Source organism: Elaeis guineensis, chromosome 7 (assembly GCF_000442705.2).
Source record: "Elaeis guineensis isolate ETL-2024a chromosome 7, EG11, whole genome shotgun sequence".
NCBI lineage: Eukaryota > Viridiplantae > Streptophyta > Magnoliopsida > Arecales > Arecaceae > Elaeis > Elaeis guineensis.
The window spans coordinates 80,080,311-80,092,734 of NC_025999.2; the positions used below are offsets into that span (position 1 = coordinate 80,080,311).

General features: G+C 34.5%; 1 protein-coding gene across 1 annotated transcript; it reads right to left on the bottom strand.

Annotated features, from left to right (window-relative positions):
- Positions 1–363: 363 nt before the first annotated feature.
- Positions 364–4,869, bottom strand: LOC140859438 (uncharacterized). The gene is made up of 4 exons (XM_073261212.1): positions 4,190–4,869; positions 3,757–4,064; positions 2,648–3,644; positions 364–733 (listed from the first exon to the last, which is right to left on the bottom strand). The coding sequence occupies exons 1-4, from the start codon at positions 4,335–4,337 to the stop codon at positions 699–701; spliced, it is 1,488 nt and encodes a 495-aa protein (XP_073117313.1). The 5' UTR covers positions 4,338–4,869; the 3' UTR covers positions 364–698.
- Between the last annotated feature and the right edge of the window lie 7,555 nt (positions 4,870–12,424).

Consider the following 12,424-nt stretch of genomic DNA (forward strand, 5'->3'; position numbering starts at 1 on the left):
CTGAAATAGTTCCATTGGCGGAACTAGACAATGTTGCCATTACCCTTCAACCATTCAAGTTCATAAGAGAAATCCTCCTCATGAGGAGATATTTAGTATAAAATGTGTTCAATGAGCTGAATGCTGACCAGAGTCAAAGTGCATCCATTCTTTCGGAGAAAGGCTTCGGTTTACAACTTCATTAAAAAAATTCCAGCCACTTGCAGAATATAACTAAAGATAATTCAAATCAAGCAGAGAAATAAAATGTTCTTCTGGTAAGATCTACAGAAAATACAGTTCGTGATGATACTGATGGTCCTGATACAAGAATAAAACACAAAATGGGCAAATGAACACAGAAACTAACCTCTTGGAAGAACTGCAACAACTGAATGACCGAAAAGTTCAGACCAAGCATGCGGAAAACATATCTGGATCATAGCTGGAACCTCAGAATGGTTTTCAGAACAATTCAATAGATCCCTCAGTTGGTAAAGACAGTAACTGTTATTTTTCCAGAAACAGGTATTCAGATTCCTCACATTCAAACAGAAAATGGTCTTGCCAAACCATCTAGTGAAGAACTAGACACAAAGGAAAGTAGTGATGTTGGTTCATCTATTCACAATGCACAATATTTCAAGCTTGAGGGGAAAGTTGCTTCATCGACATCAGTGGGGTCAGAGTCCAAAGTAAGCTATTAGTATAAATTGTGTTCAGCACCCCACATCTATTAAGAGGAACATGCTTCCTGACAGGAAAAGTTTCTAGCAGTTAGTAGTATGTCAGAACAGAGCAGAGTAGCGCCCAAGTTTGGTTAATTAGAACAAATGCAATATGGTAGTATAATTATGCAACAATTATGCTGATATTAACAGGAGGCAAAAATCAAATCGACCATAGCAAAGCGAAATTTTTGGGAAAAGCTTTGATTTTTCTAACTACTAAAAAAATCCAAAATAAGAAGCATCAAAATATCTTAGGTCTGGAAAGTTTACATACTACATACCAAGAGCTTGCCTCTTGTGGTACAAGGACATATAAGAAGCAAACTGAGAATTGTTTTGTACTGCAGCACTATCTAATGATTCCAAGTCATTTTCTGAATAATCTGCCAACAATAATTTTGATAGAACGACCTCCAAATTAACAGAGCTATTAGTAGTTCTCATTTGAGAAGAATCTCTAGAATTGCATTTTATCAATGCATGCCATCTACTGGCTACTGATGCAATGTCTCGAGACCTATGTGAAATTTTAGCAGTTGAATGCAAACAAAGGACCACACCACCAACTTGAACAACTGAAGATACCTACCAGTTTCAAGAAAAAGTTTGAGGGTAGCTTCTAATGTTATTAAAATAAGAAAAGAAACCAATAAGACACTCATATGGTTGACAAAAGAAACAGCTATTCACCCAGCATTAGTGCAAATGACTCTCCCACTATATCCTGCGGTCCAAGAAATAGAACAAACTGACTTGAAATGACAATTAAGATGAGTAATCGAACAAGTATGTAGAATCTATCACTGATCTTAGAGAGATTATCACAAATGCGTACATATTCTTCCATATATACTAAAGCATCTTCATCTCTTTCGAAAAGTTCATTGTAGCCCTCAAAGAGAATAACGTGTAAAATGCAAACTAACTTGAACAAAATACAGGCAGATAAAAAAAAAATGTGATCACATGAGGACATGAGCTAATTGAAGCTAACAAAAGCACAATGGATTTCCATATTGACAAAGTGAAAGAGGTTTCATGGATCGTCATTACAAGAAGACATGGCATTATCTACCAAAACAGTAGACAAAAGAATTCCTACCATAAGGTAGCAAGCGAAACTCTAAATTTAGATGGAGCATATAAAATCTGCATTCGCCAGGGGAATAAGTTTTATTAATTTGATAGCATAAGACTATTAAACCCAAAAATGCATCATAATTGGATCGGTAAAAAAATGTTTTAACTAATACAAAGAATATGAGAGACCATGCCACATAAGTAATGGCCGACTAAAGGTGGATAATTTTGAACATTGGAACAGTTTAACTAAAAGCCAAGCTACAAATTATTGCCTATCAAATGCAATTTTGCTCGAAAAACTTGGTGAACATTCTGTTAAACCAATTTCTTCACTTAAACGCTTTCAGTAGTTCTAAGGACTCGATCAAGCTGTAATTGTGCGTATGGAGCTTTCAAAAAAAACAAAGTAAACTACAATTTCCAAGCAGTATATCAGAATTTTTCTTGTGTAGGACAACAAATAACAAGGTAGCAAGAACTTAGGACATACATAGACACATGACATATATTTCACTTTAAATATTTCTCCAACAAATTCTTGTTTCTCGGAGTAAAAAAAATTGTGGCATATCTAGGCATGAAGCATGTATGGACAACTATATGAGTTTCATATAGCAAGCAATTGGCACATTTAGTTCATCGTCATAGTGAGGTGCTTTGCTTTTGTAGGGTACTGAATTATCAAGGAATGTATGTGAAGCAAATCTAGTATGATTAAAATTTATAAACGAAATAAACAAGCTATGCATAAAAGCTGCCATCAGCCAATGATCAGAGTATGTCATCAATTGATGGCATAGAGGGGTCATAATGGAATGACCAAAGTAATGCATCTATCTCCTCAGTCTCCTCACCATGAGCTTGCATAATTTCCGGAGAGAATGCAATGCTGGAATCCTCTGCATACTTCAAGATTTGGTCAAAGTCAGCTTGCCCAAACACATGCTCTGGACCTTCCATCATGTCCACAACCACTGGCGTTGCTGGATCAAAATGCGATGACGTGTTGCCAGCCGGCTGATGAATCTGGAAGGAATCAGCAATGTCCTGACTAGGAATAGATGCCGCCTCACTAGCATGCTGTGCAGAGGAACAGCCATCAATGGATGCATCGGAGACATCAATGAGCTGTGGTAAAGCATCATCGAGTAGCTGAAGAATCTGACGGTGACCGGCAATGTCCTGGCTAGGGTGCATGCAAAGTGTACTCGTCGTCTCCATGAGCACCAGCACCACTGGATCAGAACATGATATGGTGTCATCGGCCGGCTGATGAATCTGAAAGGAATCAGCAATGTCCTGACGAGGAATAGATGGCTCCTCACTAGTATGTTGTGTAGGGGAATAGCCATCAATGGATGCATCGAACATATCAACGAGTTGTGGTAAAGCATCGTCAGGTAGCTGAAGACTCTGGCAATGAACGGCAATGTCCTGACAAGGGTGCATGCAAGGTGAACTCATCGCCTCCTCGAGCACCGGCACTACTCGATCAGAAGGCAGTAAGGTGTCGCTGGCTAATTGATGAGTCAGGAAGGAATCGGTAATGTCCTGACTAAGAATAGATGGATCCTCACTAGTATGCTGTATGGGGGAACCACCATCAATAGGTGCACCGGACACATCGATGAGCTGTGGTAGAGAATCGTCAGGTAGCTGAAGAGTTTGGTAGTGACCGGCAATATCCTGATAAGGGTGCATGCAAAGTGAACTCATCGTTTGTGGCTCTTCCATCCTTCTTCTTTTTGCTACAGGCTCTACCGGTTGAATTTCGTATAGATCCTCCTGTATCATGTGAACTTTACGAGCTTTTGGTGTCAAGTAGATCTTGCATATGACCCACTCATCCAGCTGCAATCAAGGAACACCACAGAGAAGATGTAGTTAAGAGGAATCCATATCCAAAATCAAAAAAATCAGTAGCTACAGGAACTATGGGAGTTATTTAGGGTGATATGTATACCTTGTTCGAGCCACTTATTGCGGATGCACCGGCTTTTCTTCGAAGGTGAGGGATGGAGAATTCCTCCATAAGCCATATAGTCTTTGTCTCTCCACCGGAAGGGCAACTTTCCATGTAGCAGAAGCACTGCTTGGATCCCAAGACGTTGTGGTCGGAATCGAGCACCGTCTTGATGCGTTGGGTGGCCTTCCACCGTCCTGCACCTGCACGGCGAGACGCCCGGCTGCTGTCGCTGGCACCCGGATGCTTTCGCACCGTGGAGGTGAAAAAGTACCACTCACCGTCCCTATTAGCCATAGAATATCGAGCTGCGACCGCCCAAGAAAAATGTGAGCAACCCAAAATAAAAAAAACCCTTGAAAGAAAACAGGGCAACGAAACACCAAGTAATTAGAAGGAGAAGGAGATAGATTTTGACCAAGAACTCGCTTACCGGTGAGGTTCTTGGGATCATCACCGTAGACGTCCGCCTCCAAGATCATGTGATAGGAAAGCGGTTGACCGAGGATCTTCTTCCTGAGGAAGGAGTCCAGGAGCTCGACGTCGGACGGTTGGAACCGCCAGCCGGTCAGCAGGGCCATCGTCGTGTCCGGCAATGTTACCGTTGTCGTCTCGCACAATGTTTCTTGGTTTCTTGGCTTCGAAGACGACGATCGGAGGCCGGCAGCACGCAGGAGGAAAACGCTTAGGGGAAGATACAGAGATACGAGGTGAGGCGTAGACGGTGACGGTTCAGAGGATCAAGATTCTGTAACCGGTCTCTGATTCTTGGTTTTCTTGGCTTCGACGGCGACGCCGAAGAGCTGAGGACGAAGAAGACCGTGGGAAGAAACAGAGATGCGGGGTTGGCCGTGTGGGGGAGACGAGTCAAACGGTTTCTTGGCAGCACCGTTGTCGTCTCCGGCGATGTTTCTTGGTTTCGACGGCGATGAGCACAGCACGGAGGAAAGCACCGAGACAAAGAAACAGAGATACGGCGTCAGGCGTGTGGGGGAGACGAGTCAGACGGTTTCTTGGCAGCACCGTTGTCGTCTCCGGCGATGTTTCTTGCTTTCGACGGCGATGAGCACAGCACGGAGGAAAGCACCGAGAGAGAACGAAACAGAGATTTCAGGTCTCAGGTATGGAGTGATACGAGTCCAATGGTCAAACTATATATACCGGGGAGGGCGGGGCGTGGGGGGTCGGTGGGGGCGCGGTGCGGATCTTTTTTGATCCTTTGTTTGCTTCGGCAGTCCATTGATTCCTCCCACGTGTCAAGTTGCAGATCCGACGGCTCTTAGCAGTTCTGAAAGATAGCATTGTAGGTGACCGGAAAAACTCTGTGCAAAAATCCTCCCTGGGGTTTGTTCTTTTGTGGGTAAATATTATAGAAAAATTGATCAATTTTTTTATTGACTAATTTACTCATGTTCTTACAGATTTCAAGATGAGTAAATTATTTTCCATAGATAGCATTTATCCATAAAATAGGAAAAAAATTTTATCCATCCAAAGAATGGCTAAATGATTTTCCCATCAACCGATAAAGTGATCTCTTAATTTTATTCCTAAAATATTTTTTTTCTCATTTTCGATGTCTCTATCGTTAATGCCTAATAACTCAGACTAATAAAATATATCTTTATTAGAAGTTGATAATTTTATTATGTTAGGATAATTTGGTATAGACTAAAAGCTTAGTCTGGTACAAAAAAAATTACTTAGTTTGGTACAAAAAAAATTAAATTTTATAAATAAATCATCAAATTGACCCAAAAAGCATAAAGAGTATTATGGAAAATATGGATAAAATTTAGCAACTTACCGGGAAAGTAATAATATAAAAGAAGATGGGTAACAGTTTTCAAAGTCATTTTCCTATATATAAAAGAATATAGGTAAGTTATTTTTCTGTCTAAATGTTACCTGAGAAATATTTACCCAGAAAAATATAGTTTCATGAATAAATTTTTTACCTACCAAAAAACGGGCCCTAGATTTAACCTTTCTTTTCTGTCGGAGGATCAACAAGGGAGGGAGGATTCAGGCGAAGCCCATGCGAAAAACTGGATCTTTCTTCGTTCTCGGATCGTTGTTGGGATATTCCAGGTGGAAACAGGGACTTTTGGAGTTATAATTAGAGAATAAGGAGGCAGACGTTGGGCTGAGAGTGAGAGATGTGGGAGTAGGCTGTTGGCCATGGCGGGATCTGATCCCCTCCCGAAGTCATGGAAACACTCTCAGATGAACCAACTCAAGCTCGGTGGGCTCGAACACCTGCATCTCTGTGTTGTTTCGAGCTTGGACCCAACTGACTTGCAAGCCTAATAACAACAACATGGTTACATGACATTGAGGCAACCCAGGAGAAAGTCAAGTAGAAAAGAAATGGCATGTTGAAACATTGCTTGAAGCCTTGGAGCCTTGTGTTCGAAAACTCTTATATATATATTATTACGAGCCTCCCACCAGATATGGCCCATATAACATACTTTCATTGATCAACTTACTCATGTTCTCAAGATTTTCAAGATGGATAAGTTACTTTCCCATAAATAGTATTTACCCATAAAATGAAAAAAAATTTTATCCACCTAAAAGGTGGCAAAATTATTTTCCCATCAACCGAGAAAGTAACCCATTTAGTTCATTCCCATCATACCCTTAACCATATAATAATATAATATAATATTTATATAATATATTATAATAATATAATAATATATAATAATATAATATACTATATTATTATATAATAACATTATATAATATATATTATATTATATTAATATACTATATTAATATAATATAATATTATAATATATTATATTATATTATCATAATGTATAACAAAAAATAATATAGTATATTAATATTTTATATTATAATATAATAATATATCAATATAACATAATATAATATGTTATAATAAAATAATATAATATATAATAATAACATATTATTTTACATATTTTTATAATACTGTAATAGTATAATAATAGAGTATAATATATTATAATATACTACAATATATTATATATTAATAATATATTATATATAATAATGTTATATAATATAATATATATATATTATATTACAATAATGTATAACAATAAAATAATATAATATATTAATATTTTATACTATAATATTATAAATAATAATATAACAATATAATATACTATTATAATATATGATAATATATTATAATGATATAATATATAATATTAAATATAATATTTATATAATATATTATAATAATATAATAATATTATATATTCTTACATATTATATATATTAATATAATGTAATATAATATAACATTTTATATTGTATATTAATATATTATAATATAATATTATAACAATATATATATTATATTATCTTATATATATTTATAAAATATTAAAATAATAATATAATATATTTTATATATAATAGTATATATTAATATAATATATTATACTACATTATTATATATAATAATGTTATACAATATATTATATTATACTAATATAAAATATTAATATCTTATGTTATACTAATAATATAATATAATATAATATAATATAATATAATATATAATAATATTTATATAATAAAGAGTATTATAAAAAATATAAATAGATCACAACAACTTATCCAGAAAAATAGTAATACAAAAAAATATGGATAACAGATTTTCAATATTTTTCAATGCATAAAATAATATGAATAAATTATTTTTTTGTCTAAATGGTACCTGAGAAAACTTATCCAAAAAAATATAGTTTTCTAGGTAAATCTTTTACCTGCAAAAAAACAGGCCCATATCATTAACCCCATCTTATGTTGGTGTCTTGGATAACCCATGAGCTTGGATACAGGAGCCTCCCACAAGACTATTATTCTCATCCAACATAATCTTTAGGTTGCATTTAGTAGCCAGCAATCTATCCAGATTGCTGGTAATTTAAAATAAACTCATCAGATTACCGCATTTGATATGCTTTTTGGATGGCAATTCAAATTGCCTTGACAATCCAGATTATCTCTCATGAGGTAATCTAGATTATCTTGGGAAGAGGTGGCTATCCAGATTATCACTTTTTTGACAATATTACAAAAAAAAATTTGAATAAAATTATCTCTAAAAAAATCACACAAAACCCATCACTCCAGCCCCCTCCCCCAATGACTCTCACCCTCTCTTTATTATATATAATAATATGATATAACATATTATAATATAATATACTATTATTATATTTTTATTATATTTTTATAATAACTATATTATATTATAATAATATTGTATGTCATAATATATTATAATATATATTATATAAATCCTATTATATATAGCAATAAATTATATTATATTAGATTATATTATTATAATATTATAATATTATATATTTTATTATATTATTATATTATTATATATTATTTTATTATTATTATAATATATTATAATAATATATATTATATTAATATCTTATATTAATATAATATAGTATAATATAATATTATTATATATAATAATATAGTACATTATATTATAATAATTTATTATTATATGATCATATAATATTATATACTCTGAACTAATTTTAGTTTAATTACTTGATAAATAATAGAATTAAATATTTCATTATATTCTATTTATGAAAGATTTTAGTCGATTATGATTGATAGGCTTCGTATTATCGAGGATGGTATCTCTTGATAGCATGGTCATGTTATGTCCCAGATTTAGAACATGACATTTTATCATATCAAAACAATAGGTTTGATTATAGGTAAAACTTAAAGTCTAGCAATAGGTAATTAGGTCTCGTTTAGCTAGATCATATATAATTGAATAAAAATAATAAATATTTTTAGAGTTTCTGTTGCTCATTCAAGGAAACTGATTAATGCTAGTATTTTTGATAGATAACGATGAGCGACAGGAGGGATAAAGTCTTAGCAAAATGTGTTACTAGGAGAAGAGGAGCAAGAAGGATTATGAGGAGAGTACCAACCAGCCAGTTGAGCAGGCTCCTAATGCCCCAGCCACTCAGGCAAACATTACTGAAATATGCCAGGTGGTAGCCCACCTTCTTCAGCAACAGCAGACACAAGCTACTTCTCGACCTACACTATCTTTAGAGTCATATTATGAAAGGTTCAGAAGGCTTAACACATCACTATTTGAGGGTGGATCTGACCCTCTTATCATAGAGATCTGGATTCGAAAAATGAAAAAGATGTTTGATGCACTATAGTATCCTGAGGATATGAAGGTTAGGCTAGCCATTCCTATGCTAAAAGAAAATGCCAAGTTTTAGTGGACTGTAATAAAAGCTGTATATGGGAATACTAATAACCAACTAACATGGGATGAATTCAAGAAAATATTTTATGATCAATATTTTTTAGAGTCAGTGAGATTAGTTAAGGAGAACGAGTTCTTGACTGTGAGGCAAAAAGATGACACGACAGTACTGGAGTATACAAACAAATTTAATGAGTTAGATCGATTTTACCCCCATTTCATATAGTCTGAAAGAAGCAAAGCAAATAAATTTGAGCATGGTTTAGGATATAAGATTCAATCTTGCTTATCCTCTCATCTTTTTAACAATACAAGGATGTACTGGAATGAGCTTTGAAAGTTGAATCGGATATTAAAAGATCAAAGCAAGAAAAAACGGATAGGAAGAAATCTAGACCAATAGAAATTCAAAATGACCGACATGAAAACTTAAAGAACAACTCTAAAAAGAAAAAGGGAGCAAAGACTTATGGATATTGCGGTAAAAATCATCATGAACCTTGTCTTAAGAAGCTTGGAGCATGTTATCGATGTGCCAAGTGGGGACATTTGGCACAGAAATATACTAATAAGAAAACAAATAACTCCAAAACTGTTGGCTTAGTTGAACAAGCACAAAAAAAAAAGAATGCACGAATATCTGCCTTGACTCTACAGGATACTACAATGAGCAATAATATAGCAACAGGTATAATTTCAACCAACTTAAGGAAATGTCCATATGAATATTGATTATAGCTCTCTATTCCTTTACAGTTTACTATATCTTTGAATTATATATTTTAGAAATTGGATGAGCCATTTCTATTATAAAGTATTCATGATGAACTTGTACCTAAAAAAAAAAAGAAAATTACATTACTCGAAAGATGAAGCAGTTAATAGAAAATAGTTCAAAATATAAGACCTATAAGTATAGCTTAGATGAAAGTGGCATAGCGAAAGTATGGCGAGGATGATTCGAAGACTAAGCATCTTTACTTATGTAAAAATGAAGGTATGCCAAGTTTCGAGGATGAAGCTATTTTTAAGGGGGGTAGAATGTAATATCCAGTCCTAAAATCCCACCCCCTTGCATGAATCTTAGGGTATGAAAAAGAAAACAAAAAAAGAGAAACACAATAGGAAAAAAAAAGGAATGTTGAAGACTCCTGCTGGAGTCTTCTTCCATGCGAGCTTATTGGAGAGGAAGACAAATCCGAAAAGGATTTGACCTCCTCTCCACCCTATAGATCTCCTTCTCCCTCCTTCGAAGCCATCCATGATGAACACCGGCCTTCTCCCTCTTCGTTCTCCTCATTTTCTTTCCATTGAAGCCGCGGATGCCCTTACCTTTGTCTGCCCAAAATCATTGTCAAAAAATCCATCGAAGTTTGAGGTAAGCCAGACCCCTCTTTCTCTTTCTCTTTTCATTCTTCCGTGCCTCTATGCATAACTGATGGTCGGTGGGTTCGCCGAAAAACACAAGGAAAAAAAAAAACAAAGGGCCCTATTTTTCCTCTGTTTAGCCAAGCTTTTTTTCTTCTTTTGTCGGCCACTGGCGCCCCTCAAGTGGTGCCGCACCCCTGGATCATGACTCTCGATCTCCCTATAACCCTCCACAATAAAATCATGGCCGCTGGCAAGCGGCCAACAGCCAAAATGAAGAAAAGCCCTTGGATCCCCTATTTTTAGGCCCTTTTCTATATTTTTCCCACCGACTGATCCTTGTCGCCGGCCGTCCTTTGCTCCACCACCATCGGCCACTTGCTGTCATGGCCTGCTGTCAATCTTTCGGTCAAGAACCACCACCTGTGTCCCTCTTCTGCTCGAATAAGAAAAAAAAAGAAAAGAAAAGAAAAAGGAATGAGAGAGAAGGGATCTCTCTCTTGTCTCTCTCTCTTCTTTAAAATTTCTCCCTATACTATCTTTCTCTCTCTACTTGATCCACGGACTCCAATATAAACTCAAAATGATTTTTCTAAAAAGGCCTAGCATCACTTTGATATCCATGCAAGATGTCAGATCCCATCCCGACCATATCAAATATCTTTGAAATTCTCTATTGTTGAACCATGTTAATTGATCTTGGCCTTGATTCCAGTCCATACTTCTTGATTTCTTGATTGAGTCACTTAGATCTAATTTTCAGTTAAGAGGCTCTGTATTACCCCGGTGCCCGGACAGGCTGTTGAACCGACCACTCAATTTTTAGTCTTTTTTTCTTATGATTAAATTTATTGAATAATAATTAATTATATTTTTAATATGTTAAATAGATTCGATAAATTCATCTATTAATGTTTGAAGGGTTAGAACGAAAAAGATAAGTAATTCCGACATTTCTTACTTACTTTTAAAATTATCACTATTTTATTATGAAAAAAATTATTCTATATTTTCTTAAAATAAGAGTCAAGTATATGCATTATGAAATTTATGATTCATGATACAATAGTGATTTATGACTATTTTAATATGAATAATTTTTTATGAAATATAAACTCCATATTTATGAAATGTATGCTTTATTATGAGAAGAATGATTTCATAAATATTTTATTATTAAAAAATTATTTATTGATTATGAGCTCTATAAAATTGTTTAGTATTTTATTTATGTATGATTTAAAAAAATAAGATCGATGAAATGTGATTTAAAAATGCTTGCTTTAAGTAAATCTGATTTAAGAAATAAACTATGGGCTCTCAAATAGCTATATACGATCTTCGCCGGTGGGTTACAGTAGCTTGCACACGGCCTTCGGTAGCAGGCTACAATAGCTAGGCACACGGCTCTCGCTAGCAGATTATACTAGCTAGACATATGGCCCTCATCAATGGGTTATAATAGCTGGGCACACAGCCCTCGCCAATGGATTATAGTAGCTCGACATGTGACTCTCACCAATGCGTTATAATAGTTGGTATGACATGATTATGACCTTGTCACGGATATAATAGTGACCTTAGCATTTAATCTGAGAGAATTATATTAAAAATTATGAAATAACAAAATAACAGATGATTTATGACTTCGCTTATAAAGTTAACATAATTTATGACTTTGTTTATTTTATGCATTAAAATTATGTTTATGTAAATTACATGATTTATGTATATACAACAGCATGATTTATTTATGATATATTGTGGTTACAAAGATTTTATATTTCAATGACAATCATCTTCTCTAAATGATTATTGATGCATGTATAAACTTATGCTTGATTCTGATAAGATAATGTAAATTTACTTACTGAGCTAGTGTAGCTCATATCTTTTTCTTTTCTCTTTTCTATTCAGATGTAAAAGATTAGAAACGAAAGATGACCCAAACTTAAGAGTCTATACTAGCGAGCTTGGAGATTTTGCAGCCGAATCATAATTTATAAAATGATTATGCAC

Bases quoted from the DNA above. Each gene is read 5' to 3' on its own strand.
- LOC140859438 (XM_073261212.1), bottom strand. From the start codon at position 4,337: ATGGCCCTGCTGACCGGCTGGCGGTTCCAACCGTCCGACGTCGAGCTC. The intron at 4,065-4,189 runs GTAAGCGAGTTC...GGGCGGTCGCAG, and splicing joins TGATCCCAAGAACCTCACCG to CTCGATATTCTATGGCTAAT. The intron at 734-2,647 runs GTGAGGAGACTG...TTTTCCTGTCAG, and splicing joins GGAAATTATGCAAGCTCATG to GAAGCATGTTCCTCTTAATA.